This window comes from Phlebotomus papatasi, chromosome 2 (genome assembly GCF_024763615.1).
Source record: "Phlebotomus papatasi isolate M1 chromosome 2, Ppap_2.1, whole genome shotgun sequence".
Taxonomy (NCBI): domain Eukaryota; kingdom Metazoa; phylum Arthropoda; class Insecta; order Diptera; family Psychodidae; genus Phlebotomus; species Phlebotomus papatasi.
Window position 1 is genome coordinate 27,143,026 of NC_077223.1, and position 16,394 is coordinate 27,159,419.

Below are 16,394 nucleotides of genomic sequence, written 5' to 3' on the forward strand. Positions count from 1 at the left end.
ACGGAAGAAAATGTTTTGAATAATTTCCCAAGACACTAAAGATTTTCATTTGCCTCCGGCGAGCGCGGGCGCAATCGTGGGAATAGCTATAACACTTTTAAGAATTCGGGATTTTGGCTCATTCGGAATTTTGGCTTTCAGGATTTTGGCGTTCGGGATTTTGGCTTTCAGGATTTTGGCTTTCGGGATTTTGACCGGGACTCATTGAAACATATTAGACTATTATCAAATACAATCTGAAGAAGAAGGCTAAACGCGTCGAGAACATCGAGGACTTCAAAAAAAATGGAATGAAACAACCAAGAACCGCGATGATGATCTTGTACAGACCCTGATGGGAGGACTCAAGAAGAAGATTCCAGATTTTACCAATGAAATACTTGAATAAAAAATCTAATATATCTAATAAATCCACAATAAAAATATTTTTCTCTTTTTAAATATTATGTAGACTTCATTTTTAAAGCATTATTCTTGGGAACAATCTTATCGTGGACACGCTTTATTCCTTAAATTTCTTATAAAAGGAAAGTTGTTTTTAATTTTTTTTTTCAATTTTAAGGCTTATTTGAAGATTTTTGTCTGACATCGATCTGAAAAGGCATTAAAGAAACAGTCTCCATGTCTTCATTTGATTGAAGCATAACGACTTATTTCATGTCACTTAAAATTTTTCATTACAAAAGCATTAAGTATTCCAATGCAGTTGCAAAATGCAAATTTGGCAAGCTTTTCTTCAGACTTCTTTACCCTCGATGTGCCCAACAAAGTTAGAAATGAGGAAAATACTATTATAGAGAAAAAGAGTTTAAAAAAGAAATAATAAATACGGGTTTAAAGTCAGTGTACTTTAGGGACTTTTGGAGTATGGCAAAATAAGAATAAAATGGGGTAGAATAGACAGAAAGAACAACTTTATCTTTCTCTAAAATCATCATTATTCTTTTCTTCCATCCATAGATTAAACGTTGACATAAAGGAAAAAATTTGATATTTTATTTCATTCTCTGTCAACATCCTTAAAATTATCCATCCTTAAAATATATATTATTTTAATAAGTTAAATGAGAATAGAGAAAACTCTATTCACATGCTCTCCAAGAGACTTCGTCACTTTTTTTTCTTTTTTTGTTTTAATAATAATACTCTGTATAATTGTTTTTCAAACATGTACATTGACAAATGTAATCAATTTAGAAAGGGCAATGATGTTCATAATTTATAGAGGTCTAAGAATATTGCAGAAGATAGTAAATAATGCAATTTTTTTCCTCATTACAAAAAACCCCGCAATTTTTCTTTCTAGACATTCCTCCTCTTCTTACCACCAGATAATTTTTTTGCAGCAATAGAGATGATTCAATTGAAGACAAGAGAGAAGAAAAAATGAATAGTAATGCTATTCGTTGTAATTCAGCGTGTTTCTGCAGAAAAAAAATTCCAAAAGATTCAATTTGAAAAGGAAAAACTAAAAGGAGAAAAATTGAATAATCTTGAGAGACTGAATAAAGGAAGAGCAAGAAATATTTGAATGTCATGTGAAAATTCCCTCTGATTAATTAGTTTCATCATCTCTATTTGTATAGTTCTGATTCTGACACTTTGGCCTTTAGTTTTGTGCGTCCCCCAACTCACAGGATTACCTCAAGTTACACCTTGTCCCTTTCCGCAGTCACTTCCATTCCATTCCCAAAATCACCTCAATTTCTCTGTCAAATCCCAGAGCGACTTTATACACAATAATATGTTTACTTGAAATTGGTATGTTAGATAGTTACTAATGAATATTTAGACTTACGTTGTGTAACAAATAAAAACTGACTATTAGAAATCCTTATGAGCTAACGTGTACGCCTTTTTACTTCACCATCAAAAAATTTCTCCTGGCAGAGAATTCCTATATAATTTATGAAAGTTCCTGCGAAATCTATCAGTAGCAAAAATGATGACTCCCTCCTTCTGGACAGAAAAAAAGGAAGTCAATTGAATACTTTTGATGTGGTCTGTGGACAGTGTCTGGCTGAATAAATCGGTGGGAACTCGAGAGTCCTCCTTAGAGATCTGTGTTCAGAACTGGCGTGACTCTCGGCACTGTGCTCGATGTCTGTAGCTCTTCGCACGCCTCTTCGTACCCTGCAAGAAGAGGGATATAATGCAGATCAAGGAATGCATGTAACCATGTTACAACCAAGGGCATGGCCAGTGAGACGAAAGGAGGAGCCGTTGTCCCTCCCCACGATATTGATTAAATAGAAAAAAACTAAACTAAAAATAATTTAAAGACCTCTAGGATTTTAATTCAAAAAGGGGCCTTTACTGACTTGAAAAGTCTTTTGTTGAATCTGTTGAATTTTAAGAATTTTTTGTAGAGCCCAAAATCATTGTATTTCAAGGGGTAACTCATTTTGGGGAACTCAAGCCAATCTTGCCAGGGAACCCACGGGAAACTCAGAAAACACAAGGGGAACCGGGGAACTCCCGGAGAACCCTGAGAATTCCCGGGTAACCCGGGGAGCTCATGCATTTTTTTTTCAGGGAATTCTCTTGGGAACCCTGGGAATCCGGGGAACCCATTCATTTTTCAAGGAACTCTCGGGAAATCCAGGGAATCTATACATTTTTTAAGGAATTCACGGGGAACCCGGAGAATCCATGCATTTTTTAGGGAACTTTCTTAACAACCCTGGGAACCCATACATTTTTCAGGAAAATTTTTTTTTTTTTTAATTTATTTATTTTATTTATTATAACATTTGACCTTTGAGACACAAATCTCTTGAAAGCAAAGTGTGGTAGTATAAGAAAAAGAGAGTAACAACAAGCGTCCACCGCCGTCTTAGTGTTGGTGACCAACCTCCAGAGCAAAACGGTGGAAAATCTCTTTCACAGGTTGTGTAAGCCAGGAGCAACACATTAAGTGCGCAGGGTACGCGTTACAATAATTGCGCATGTCAAAAGGAGAATCTGTGAAACTCATACATTTTTTAGTGAACTCACGGGGAATCCGGGGAATCCATACAGTTTTCAGTGAACTCTCGTGAAATCCAGGGAATCAATACATTTTTTAGGGAATTCACGGGGAACCCATGCATTTTTCAGGGGACTCTCGAGGAACCCATATATTTTTCAGGGAACTCTCGGGGAATCCATACACTTTTTAGGGAACTCTCGAGGAACCCGGGAACCCAAACATTTTTCAGGGAACTCTTGGGGTAACCGTGGAACTTATAAATTTTTCAGGAAACTCTTGAGGAACCCGGGAAACACATAACATTTTTAAGGGAACTCTCGGGGAACCCATACATTTGTCAGAAAACTTTCGAGGAAACTGAAGAACCCATACACTTTTCAGGGAACTCTCGGGGAATCCGGGAAACCAATACATTTGTCAGGGAACTCACAGTGAACCCAGGGAACTCATGTGCTTTCTGGGTCGAGAAATCCGGGGAATCCATATAGTTTTCAGTGAACTTTCGTGAAATCCAGGGAATCAATACATTTTTTAGGGAATTCACGGGGAACCCATACATTTTTTTTTTTCAGAGAATTCATGGGAACCCGGGGTACACATAAATTTTTTAGGAAACTCTTGGGGAACCCATACATTTTTTAGGGAACTCTCGAGAAATCCAGGGAACCTATGCATTTTTCAGGAAACTCATGAGGAACCCGAGGAGCCATACATTTTTCAGGGGACTCTCGGGGAATCCGGGGAATTCATACATTTTTAGGGAACTCACGGCGAATCCGGGGAATCCATATATTTTGCAGGAAACTCACGGGGCTTCAGGAAACCCATATACATTATTTTTGCGGGCAACCGGGAACTTAAACCATTTTAATTGTTTATGAATAACCCCGAATGAATTACAAGCTGCCGAGATAAGGTACCTTCGGGCGGTTAAGGGAATCACTCTCCGAGATCGAGTGAGGAATGTATGTGGCCGTTCGTGAGGAACTAAGAGTCGAGGAGCTGCTTCTTCGGGTTGAGAGATCACAACTTCGATGATATGGACATGTTCAGCGCATGGATAGAAAAAGATTCCCCAAAAAAGCTGCAATCCATTGAGAGAAGGCGTCGACATAGAGGTAGACCTAGGACAAGGTGGCTGAATCAAATTCAGGATCTTGCCTTTGAACGCCTTTTGATCGAACCCAAACACCTTCCTGAAGTGGCGGAGGATCGTCGATCCTCCGCCATTTGCATGTCATGGGCCCGCGACCACAATAGGGATAAGCGGTTGAAAATGAATGAATGAATAACCCCTTGTATACAATTTGGCTTAAAAATTAATATATGTATATATATGGTGATTTTTTCTAAAGAACCTGCACAAAATCTAATATAAAAAAGCCTAAAATAGATTTTTTAAGGATTTTGTGGAAAGTTTTGATCCATTCCTAAAAGAAAACTATGTAGTTTTAGAGGAGCTTTTAGTGAAATTTTGTGTTTAAAAAGCTGCTGAAACTCTAAAGAGCTTCTTTTACAGAATGTCTCATAAATTTTCGTGGATTTTCTTCATAGAAAAGTCTTCTCGGTTGGCTCTAGCGAACTTTCAGCTTAAGAAATTACGCTAGGTTTTTATACCAAGATTGGATATAAATTAGATTTTTAAACATATAAAAACAGAACATTTTTTTACGATTTTAAATTCGTATTTTCACCTAATGTCCCCACCAAGCAAGTTCGTTTGAATATGTCTCTGAAGAACTTGTTGTAGAAATGTATTAAAGATGAATTTTAAACAGAGAAAGCGTTTGGAAGAGTTCCAAAATTTCAAAGGAAATTTGAACTTACTTTTTATCGGTTTTTCTTTAAAAAAAAATAAAGCTAATATTTATTCTTTGAAAAGGGTGGTCTGATACTTCAGCGTTGAAACGGGATCCAGAAGGCCCGAAATACTTCTGATTCATTCAGGAATATAGTCCATTGCTGGTTGAACCATTGCACCTTAATGGCACAGCAATTGTGAACTATGCCAAGTCCTAGAAGCCAAGATTAATGTTATTCTTTGAAAAATAAAGAAAACAAGAAAACAGTTTATAACCTACCGATACTACTTAAAATCATCAAAATCGGATTAAAGTAGGGATTTAAAAATTAGGGCTAAATGTTCAATTATAGAATCGAAGATATAGGGCTGTGAATTTTAAACCTTGACCCCTTAAAGCTTAGGTCTGTGGTGTCAGAGCACCTATTTTTTTCGTTTGATAGATATGATGTGCAGGTATATACAGTAGACTCTCACTCAATCGGCTCTTTTTCAATCGGGTGACAAATTTTGTTGACAATTTTCACGTTGAATTATGAAGATAATTCGCTCAAATTCGCTGTAGTTCTTCCTATTTTATCGTGATTCTTTATAATTTTTGTGGAATTTACAAAGGCTTTGACGCTCAATTCTATCGCTAAACTGGATGACATTTTGCCCCATATTCCCGATTGAGAGAGAGTCTACTGTAACATACTAAAATTTCAGCCTGATCCATGTCATAGGGCCGGAGTAAATTAACTTAGAAAATTGTCAAATTTTCTTTCTAATAAATAGGACCGCTAACAGTGATTTTACGAATTTTTAAAGTTAGAACTCCTTTAAGGAAAAAAATTGGACCCCTTTTAGCTCGGATTAGGAGATTCGGAAGGGGGCGGGCTTGATGAGCTTAAGGTTTTTTTTATCGTAAACTCTGAGGCCCATCTATAACATGCTAAAATTTGAGCTCGATCGATGAAATAGAGGAAGAATAATTGAGAAAATAGAAAAGGAAGGTTTTCTATATCACGAAAGGAAGAGTAGTGGTAATATTGGTCTTATCGATATTAGGAACTTAACTTTACGAAATTAAAAAAAAACTTAGAATTAAATTAATGTGAATAGGGGAAAGTACTGTCCTTTCGAACGTTCTTGCCTTCGAATAATGTGAATTTTCTTTTAGTTTTTCTAACAGACTTACACATTTCTATTAAATATTAGTTGGATTATCATCAATTGTTGATAATTCCGTGATAATTTTGTGTAAATCTCTTACGAAAAACAAAAGAAATTCACATTATTCGAAGGCATGAACGTTCGAAGGGAGAGCACTTTCCCCTAATTATTGAAAGATAGCAACTTAAAAACTTTAGTAAATTCATAAAAAAAGATCTGTTAGAGCAAAATCTAATTTGGTATTATTATTCCAAAGTCCAAAATATTTCCAAAATTACCTGGCGGTGACTGTTGAATACTTCCAGCTCTGTTGTCCTTTTTATGGGGTGCTTGATGAGTCTGTGTTGTGGCAGCTCCACGAGATGTTGATCCCAGACGCTCCAGAACGCTATTGCGACTCCTTCCGAATTTGGCAAAAAAGCTGTTTTCAATTTGAAGCTGGGCGTTGGCAGTTTTAGCTGCCGCACAGGTGCACGCCTTTAAGAAGCTTTTCTTGAAGTTGTCACTGAGAAAGGCGTACAGGATGGGATTCATGGCGGAATTTGAGTATCCCAGACATCCCACGAGGACAAAAATTGTGATTTCCAAACGAGACTTGCAGACAACCGGTGGGGAGTAAATCATAGAGATTTGAAGCACCCAGTAGGGTAGCCAGCAACCAACATAAGCTGCTCAGAAAAGAAATAAGATGATAAAAAAAAAACGTTTGCAAACGCGAAAGTTTAATACTTTCATTTCCCGCAAAACCCCATCAGTCCATTCTCGCTAAATCCGACATTTGACTGACAAATACAATTTTCCAGCTAAATTGATGGCAGATAAATCACACAATTGGACTCTTTCTTCAGGTTTTTTTCCCGTATTTGTTTTCCAAGTCCTCGTTTCCTCTCAGCCACGATTTACCTTTCTAAGGGCCATTCCCACACACTTGAACTTTATATTTCTATCTAGATTCTGAGAATACGCAGCAATTTAGGATGATATTAAATTAAATACAATTTCCTTATTGACTTTAATCAAAGTATTTCTTCCTACAGTTAAACTCAATTGAAATTTTTGGTGATTAGCAAATTAAATTAATTTATTATATTCAATCATTGTGTTTATAACGTTAACGCTTTGTTTTGATTGAATTTTACCAACGAGAAAACTGTTGTGTAAACTCTCTGGAGTTTGAATTACATGTATCTTGTAGAAGAAAATTAGATATCGTTAATTACACTAGAACATTTTCCAAAATTAAGTATTTATATGGCAATAATAATTATTCTCCTTGATCTTTGCTTTATGAATAGAAAAGGTTGATGAATTGACAATAAAGCATAAATTTTGTGATTCTCAAATATCCAGTGTGATTTTAAAGGGATGTCTCCGGTAATTGCCAGTAGAAATGTTAGTCACCCTAAGATGAAAACACTTTTTTGGTTTTGCCCAGAGCTTTCGATCCTGATGGAGATCTTCTTCAGTGGTCAACTAAATTGTGTTTCCAGAGTCTTTCTTAGGGATCGTGTGAAGAAAGACTCTGAAAACACAATTTAGTTGACCACTGAAGAAGATCCTCATCAGGATCGAAAGCTCTGGGCAAAACCAAAAAAGTGTTTTCATCTTAAGGTGACTAACATTTTCACTGGCAATCACCGGAGACATCCCTCTAAAGTCAATTGCGCCACTTCATCGTTGAGAGAATTTGATTGTGATTGATGTGATTCTCATTTTAACCACCTAAACTTAACAACTTGTAACGTCCTTATTGCTCCTCGAACTCCAAGAGAGAGCAGTTTTCACAAACCAAGTGTTTTTCAACTTGTCAGCATCTTGGAGCTTAAACGGTAAGAGATATCGACTTCCAGTCTTCTATGACCCCCAATAAAAAAACAATATCTCTAGACGTATTTTTTCCACCCCCATCTACCTCCAACATCTCCGAAACCATGTGTTTCTGATTTTTCTCAAAATTGATTTAAGATTTTTTTTAATGATTTTACGATACGTTTTTAAGATAGTCCAGGAGAACATTTCGCCCAAACATACCCATGACCAGAAAATTCGCCATTTTGAATTATTGAAGGTTATATTGGTCAACCACTTTGGAGGGTTCATTTTTCAACCGATTTTGTTTAATATGAATTATTTGGAAAGGTATTGTAATTTTGCACCCGGCTGCATCGGTCGTCATCAGTGATAAACCGGTTAAGTACCAATTTTTGAATAATTTGACATCCCCTATAATTAAAATCCCCTAAAAAATTGTTTTTTCGGTTTTTCTCATTATTGGCTAAAGCTTTTCGAATGATTTTCGGATATGTTTTAGAGCTATTGTAGGCGAACATTTCGCCCAAACATATCTATGATCGGAAAATTCGCCATTTTGAATTATTGATGTCGAAGATCAACCACGTTGGAGGGCTCATTTTTCAACCGATTTGGTTCAATTTAGATTTTTTGGAAAGGTATTGTAATTTTGAACCCGGATGCATTGATTTTAATTGATAATGAACCGGTTAAGTAACGATTTTTGAATAATTTTAGATCCCTTATTATTAACATTCCCTAAAAACTATGTTTTTTTTGGTTTTTCTCAAAATTGGCCCAAGTTTTTTGAATAATTTTCGGATATGTTTTAGTGGTAGTTCACATTTCTCTCAAACATACCTATTACCGAAAAATTCATAATTTTGAATTATTTAATGTCAAAGATCAACTTCGAACTCGGCTGCATCGGTCTTTATCGGCAAGGAATTGGTTAAGTACCGATTTTTTTTTAATTTTCGAATGCTATTGTGATTTATGAATCAATTTGATCTCTAGTAGACCAGTAAGCACCAAAAAGATCTTGCGAATAACTAATTCAGCGACAGCTCTATCTCCTGATTTAATCAAAATTCAATTTATGATGAGTTTGAATCTTTCAATAGCTTATTATTTCAGATACTGCTCCAAATGAGATTTTTCTATTAAAACTTATCAATAGAAATGGATTTTCTAAGTGAAAAATTCTATATTCCTGTTCGATCTTTGTTTGATCAGTTTTACATGATGAAGATTTAAATACGGATTAATACCTATAGGTCTAGGTTCAGATTTATTTCTTTACGGGCTTCACAATATAATTTGGGAATGACTGTCCCCTTCTTCAGGTATGCAAGTAAATGGAAAATGTATTTGACGATCATGGTATCCCCAAAAAATCCCCGAAACGTAGTGTGAAGTTTAAGGAATAAATCCGAACCCAGGTTATAATGCTATAATTCATGTTATTCTGTATTCCCATTAGAAGTTGTTATGAATTAAGCTACAGATTCTGAACATCTTTAAAGATTTATGAATCGGTTTAAGTCTGATTCCCCACGTTTTCCCATTAAAAATTAAATTATACTTCATATATAAGATTGGCTTATAAAAAGAGTATAATTAAAAAAAAAATTCCCTAATTCTATCTTTCTGAAAGTACTAGCGAATTTTAATTTAACTGCAGATTTATGCAAAATGTTTACTAGGGTAATTGCAACACTTGACGAGTGAAATTTTATTCAGCACAATTTCTAATATATTTGTTGTATTCCACAACATCTACTAAAAATGTTAAATTAACATAAACCGAGAAATATGGTTTTAAATAAAGAAAACCATAGAAAAATTTTATATATTCATAAAACCTCATAAAATGTTCATATCTGTTTCATAATTGTGGAGCTCAGAGCAAAAATGGCACATATCCTATGGCTAAAGCATATGATATGTATGTGTATGGAATTTAGTACTTATTCTATTCCTTGTATTTTATAAGAGAAAATAAATTAAATTTCGTCAACATCCGTTCGTTAGAATGATTTTTAAAGGTCAAAAGTTATCGTCGTTAGAACTTTATATAAATATTCTAGAAGCTACTAATAAGTATAAAGCTGGGCAATAAAATATCCGAGAGAATAATTTCATACGATTAAACAAGCGAATAAATTAATTTACTAAAGTTTTCATATTGTTCAATTTAAAATATTTATATTTTTAGCTTAAATTTTTTCCATTAACTCAAATGATTCAAATAGTGGCAAAATGTTGAGGAAAATTCAATATAAAATTTATTTAATGAAATTGTCTGTGAATTTATACACATTTTCTCTTTGATAAAAACAAAAAAATAGTTAATGGTGTTCTCGTTGAAATGGTATATTTATGTGAAAGTTCTCAGTGATACAGAAATTGTACATCAGCGTATTAAGTCTCATGCACTCGCAATTGATTCAGCTTTTTTTGCAGACAGAACTTTGCACTTAAAAATTCTGCAAATTACTCATTTCAATTTCCATTCCCATATTGTGAATTTAAATGTTTCTTCTTCTAGTCATTGGCCCCCATAATGGCCTGGAAAAATTAATTATACGCAATAAATTCACGCAAAACGACTGAAAGAGATTCAACTCTGCATAATCAATTCACCATGGCGAAGGAAAATTCCCGTAGGTGTAGGAAAGTTAAAAGGTTCATTCTCGCATTTGATATTATCATATGCAAACAAACACCTTTTACCGAATACCTTTCCCCTGGGCGTAAAAACCTGAATAGTCAAAAAACTGTATATATAGCTTTTGCAGATTAGAATTTATAGGAAAGAAAGGGCCCTTTAACCCACCGCAAAATGGAACTTCGCAGTCTATTTTAAATATTAAAGGAAAATTTGCAACTTTAACAAGAATAACATTTGCTATTCTAACCATATTCACCATGCTCTTATATTGAATTTCATCTGTTGGAGCAACTTTTATTTGACTTTCGAGAATAAACAAGCAGCATTGAATTTTTTTCAACCCCCCCAAAGACCCCAACACAAACTATATCAACGCAACATCAGCGGAAAATTCACGGGGCGTTTAATTGGGCCAATGCGAAACGTGATTGTTGATCGATTCTGCTAATTTATGTTAATCTGAAGATAACTACAATGAGTACATAGAAGGATTTACAAATCAAAGAGGAACGTAATTGCGGCTCTGGCAACAATAAGGAAGCATAACTAAAAAGCAAAAGGCTTCGCATAATCCTGAAATTCATTAGTTTAATGCAAACAATACGAGGTGTATTAAATTTACAAAATCCTTAGTAATAATAACGCGGTACATTATTGCGTAGACCGCATAAAGGAATAAAGCGTTCTTTTATTTTAACCCTTTAAGGACGATTGGAACACCGGTGTTCCATAAAGAAAATAATTTTTCCTGACAATATCTAAAGTTATTTTTTTTCTTATGTTTGTATGTAATTGCAAAGTAGAAGATTGAAGTAATGGCCAACGCACAATAACTTTTGTTTTGTAAACATGTTTTTGACATTTCAATGAGAGTGAGTGAGATCTAGATCTAGTCATCTCGCTCACTCTCATAGAAAATTTTGAAAACATATTTACAAACAAAAGTTATTGTGCGCTGGGCATAATCTACGATATTTTTTGGAAGTCTCGAACTATTTATTATATAGTAAATGCTCAAAAATGACGATTTTCTAAATTCACATAATGAAAAATAATTTTAATTATTTTTTATACTTCCAATTTCTTTAAGCAAAACCATTTTGGAAAAAGAATCTACAATTGTCATACATAATATTTTTCATTAGATCGAAAATCATTATTCATTGATATTGTTAGAAAAATTACTTAAAGTTTTGAGCTATTTTTGTCCCTATTGTTCGTAGAGGTAAAAACTGCACCGAATCAAACTCTGTTGGATTTTCCAAAGTCAGATGTAAGATGTTTCATTGATTTTGTTTATCGGTTGAATTTTTATTGTTGATTTTCGGCCCGTAAAAAGTGTCTCGTCGTTAAAGGGTTAAGCGTCATATAAATTATCTACAACTAAACTTGTGATAGGGATACTTGTGTATCCCTATACGGAACTTTATTTTTATAAAATATGTAAATTATAGAATTTTAATAGTAAGAAAATATAACATAAATCGTATTGCAAAAAATATGCAATATGATTTACTATTACATTTTTGTGAATTAAGTTGGGTTGTTTCTCAAGTTACAAAAAAATATATAGTTTATTTTCTTTTTAGAGATATTCCGTTAATATCTGATTAGTAAAAAGGTGAATGTCATCCAATTTTGTAGCATTGTAAACCCTAGATTTTTTTCACACCCAAAAATTTCCATTTTCCACCGCCCGGGGACCACACCGGTAATGAACCGGTTAAGTACCGATTTTGAATAATTTTTTCGGAAATTTTCTTTACTTGACCTTAAATTTGTTCTCGAGCTAGAGGTCAAACGGTAAGAGATATCAACTTCCGGTCTTCGATGACCCCCAATAAAATAAACTATTTCTAGACGATTTTCCCCATTTTCCCCTATTCCCTCCCCACCCTTAAAAACATGTTTCCGGTTTTTCTCAAAATTGGCCAAAGCTTTTTCAATGATTTTCGGATATGTTTTAGAAATAGTCCAGGCGAACATTTCGCCGAAACATACCTATGACCGGAAAATTCGCCATTTTGAATTATTGAAGGGCACAGGTCAAGTACTTTGGAAGGCTCATTTTTCAACCGATTTGGTTAAATTTGGATTTTTTGAAAAGGTATTGAAATTTCGAACCCGGCTGCACCGGTCTTCATCGGCAATGAATCGGTTAAGTACCGATTTTTGAATAATTTGACATCCTCAATAAGTTAAATTCCCTAAAAACGTGTTTTTTCGATTTTTCTCAAAATTCGCCTAAGCTTTTTCAATGATTTTTGGATATGTCTTAGAGCTAGTCCAGGCGAACATTTCGCCCAAGCATACCTATGAACGGAAAATTCGCCATTTTGAATTATTGAAGTAAGTGTGCCAAATTCCGGCCAGTTTGCAATTTCGGACACCTTTTAGTTCTTTAAATTTCCATAGACTTTTAGATTTTACGCACTCTAGAGATTATACAATTCAAAAGAATAACAAAAAATGTAGCTTCGACAAACGAGATGACGTGAAAAAGATATTGGAAGAATTCCCGAAGGGCAGGAAACTATGAGAATGAAGGTGGCCGAAATAGGACACAAAGCTATGTCTATATTTTTATTCATTTTAAAATGTATTAAAAATGATTTTAGAGTAAATAAAGACGATAAACTCTTTACAAGGTTCCAAGCAACACTCTTTAAGAAGAAAGAATAAAAAAATCAATTTGAATTTAAAATATTACATTTCAAACTTTAGACTTTGACGCTTGCATGCAACTATGCCGAAATTTGGCACACTTTCTCTATAAAAAAAAATTATCAAAAATTTTAAAGAAAATTTATAAAATAATCATAATACCGAAAAAAGTCAGCATGCACTAACTGGGTCGCCTTTTCGCTAATTCACTTTTAATTAAACCTTTGGATTTAAAATACTTTTTTCACAAGGAAACCAGTGATAAGCCCAGATAAGCTTATGGTAGCTGAGATACTTTACAGATGACCTCGAAATGCGTGCAATTCGGGGCTGCTTGCAACTCGGAATGCGTGAAAATTCGATTGTGAGTTGAATTTTGGGGGTAAAGAATCGCGTCGAGTAAACTGTTCTCGGCGGGTGAAATGGAGAAAATTAGGCCGGTCAATTTTTCATCTTGGACCTTTTTCAGCTTGAAACAGGGATGTCCGAGCGAATTATGTTTTTTTTTGTTTGATCGCAATTTTTTTTCTTTCGTTTCTTAAAGCAAAAATTCTACTTTAGTAATATGTAGAATAAAATAGAATGGAATTAAATTTAAAACTGCAATATTCAAAGGTTGATGACGTGAGTGAGAATGAAGAACCGAATCGAGCCAACTTTATCAATTTGATAACGTTCAATAATGTTTAAACTTAGATTTTATACAAAATCGCTTTTTATATTAAGAAACAGAAAAAAATGCTTCGACTTTTTTCACTGTCTTTGATAAAAGAAAATTAATTCAGAGGACGAGAAAAATCGAGGTTAAGTAAGGGTAAGGGCCTCTTACATTGTTTAGGATAGATAGAGTTCAAGCGGGTCAAGCATACCCCGGAAAAAAAGCCATGCTTTTCACAAGAGGCACTCAATTAAGTGAATTGATAGCCTCCAATAGCAACCACATTGTTGTATTAATTACTGGCCGCAATCGGAAAGCTCAGAGGATTTTGACAGGAGATTTGTGCCTTATTGTAGTATATAGGAAAATCCATGAGGAAATTGTGCAGAAATTGAAGAGAAATATTTGAGAGTGATTTCGTGGGAAACCCTCAAGATGAATTCGACCCTGATTCCATCATCATCCTCTGAGCCATCCGCTCCAACCGATTTTGAGCGAGGAAAATCACATTTTTCTCTCTTGCCTTTTCCCTTCTTTCTATGTCAGCTCCATTCCCATTTTTTTCTGTTAGAGGGAGGTCAGAGAAATGCTGTACAAGAGGGTGAAGAGGTTTCGGGTGATACAATTGAGAGAGAGAATAAGACTGATTGGGGGTTTGAGGAATTAATTCTCGCATGTCACACCACAGAGATAATAATGGCAGTTCATTCACCTGTGATGACGGTCAGCACCAATTTGGTCACTTTGCGGTGGGAACGTCTCTTCTCCTTGGACTTACTTTTGGGGCCGACAGTCTGCAATTTCCGGATGACAAGATAGTAGAAACTGAGGATTAAACACAGTGGGATAGCGAAACCCAGCATGAATGAATAAAGGGTAAATGTGGTTCCTGTGCGTGCTTCATCCTCCTCTGGCCACTCAATTATGCAAGAAACCTGAAAAGAAATAAATGAAATAAAACATTTCCTGTACAATTGAAACTTTCTCAACTTTTACCCTCAATAGTTCACTTAAATTCTATTCTACAACGCATACGAGAAACGCAATAGACTGGTAGTAAATTCAAAAGTGCTTGTTCAGTGTTTGTGTATGGTATTATCCAATAAGAGCCATCTCACCTTCGTATCCTTTGAAAATGTAGTGCCATTATGAAGAGAGAAGGAGAGATTTACAGGATATTCCTTTTAGATGGAGTAGTATCACGAAAGGAATTTCAAGAGAACTAACGGAAACAATATTTCACAAGAGTATACTTGTACAGAAAATAATAAATTCATGAAATTTAAAATTCACTAAATCATTTTTTATACAGAATATACTCTACATCTCTACCTAGTCTGCATTAACTAGACGAATATAAAATATGTACTTATATTGATAATTTTAAATGTCTTGGACATTTCCAAATTTTTACTAAAAAATTTACATTATTCAAAAAAAAGGGAATCATTGATTCGTAACCGGTTCAGACCTAAGGCTTGCCATCTGGCTTAACTCCTCTAATTCCTTATCAGGCATGATTTTTTGGAAAAATTTTAATTATAAATGGATTATTAAGGTCAAATTACCTATAAGATTTTGAAAAATAAATAAAATCGGTTGCTGGGTAAGGTTTTGAGACCCTCGGAAACTGGGCTAAACCTCTAGTCTGAAGACGGCATAAGGGAATCAACGAATCTCTAAATGCTTAAATGAACCAGCCCCGATCTCTTGACAAGTACACACTTCGTGAAAAGTTCATGGTGCAGCTTTGATAATGATTATATAAATTATGATCAGTTATCTAGTGCAAATTCTTTCTAATAAGAAACCGAACTACATTTTCACTCCCATTTGGAAATCATACAGGATAATGGAAATTGACTTAAGCATTTAAGGATGAGAGCCAAAAATTGGGGGCAGAATAAAATTACAGTAGGACCTCGATAGAGTCAATTATTTCCAGGCCTGTTGTCTCTATTGGATTCGTTGACTCTATCGGAGTCCGAAAAAATTAATTAAAATGTGAAATTTTGATATAAAGGGATATTATTTTATGTTTTTACCAGATCATTGATAAATTCAACACGATAGTAGAATATTTTATTAAATTAATCTATAAATTCTATACCTTCCAGCCCAAAAAAGTCGAGTTTTAAAGCAAAAGTTGGAGATTAAGGAATATTTTTTTTAGAATATTTTTATTATTAGTAAATACACTTAGTCCCGGGATTATGCACATTTTCGGGACCGAAAAAAACGCATGAAATGATATTTTGCATCAAGAAAATTTGTATACTCGCAGGCGATTTCTTTTTAATGAATTTGCTTAAAATGATTTTTGCTTAAAAATTTTAATTTTCTGTTGCTTATTTTTGTTTTTGATCCAAATTTTCTTTTGAGATACTGATATTTTAAATTAAAAATATAAGTTAAAATAAGTATACACGTTTCCTTTGGAAATGTAATTTTTATGATCGTTTATCATGTACATTTTTTTAAAGAAGTTAGGTCTTTAAAAAGTTCGAATAAATTTAGAAAAGTTTCTTCACTATGTTATACTCAAAAAATCTAGCATCCTGTACGTTTTTTGTAATTCGAGTTCATAGTATTTGTTTTTGTCATAATATTATTCACTTACAAATTAATAATGGCTCACAATTCTTTACATTGTGATCATAGACCTAATCAAAAAATCTTA

General features: G+C 34.2%; 1 protein-coding gene across 4 annotated transcripts in view; it reads right to left on the bottom strand.

The window, feature by feature from the left end:
* Positions 1-433: 433 nt before the first annotated feature.
* Positions 434-16,394, bottom strand: part of LOC129803298 (somatostatin receptor type 2-like) — a 59,559-nt gene continuing 43,598 nt past the window's right edge. Inside the window, exons 3-6 of one of the 4 annotated variants that reach the window (XR_008751852.1) lie at positions 14,427-14,649; positions 6,206-6,595; positions 1,799-2,133; positions 921-1,424 (exon numbers count right to left, since the gene is read on the bottom strand). Coding sequence is in view for 2 of the 4 variants with exons in the window: in XM_055849748.1 (XP_055705723.1) it covers positions 2,054-2,133; positions 6,206-6,595; positions 14,427-14,649 (693 nt within the window). In the remaining 2 variants the exon portion in view is untranslated. Of the gene's footprint in view, positions 2,134-6,205; positions 6,596-14,426; positions 14,650-16,394 lie in introns of all 4 variants that reach the window. The other 3 variants (XR_008751851.1, XM_055849748.1, XM_055849749.1) reach the window with 3 other exon arrangements.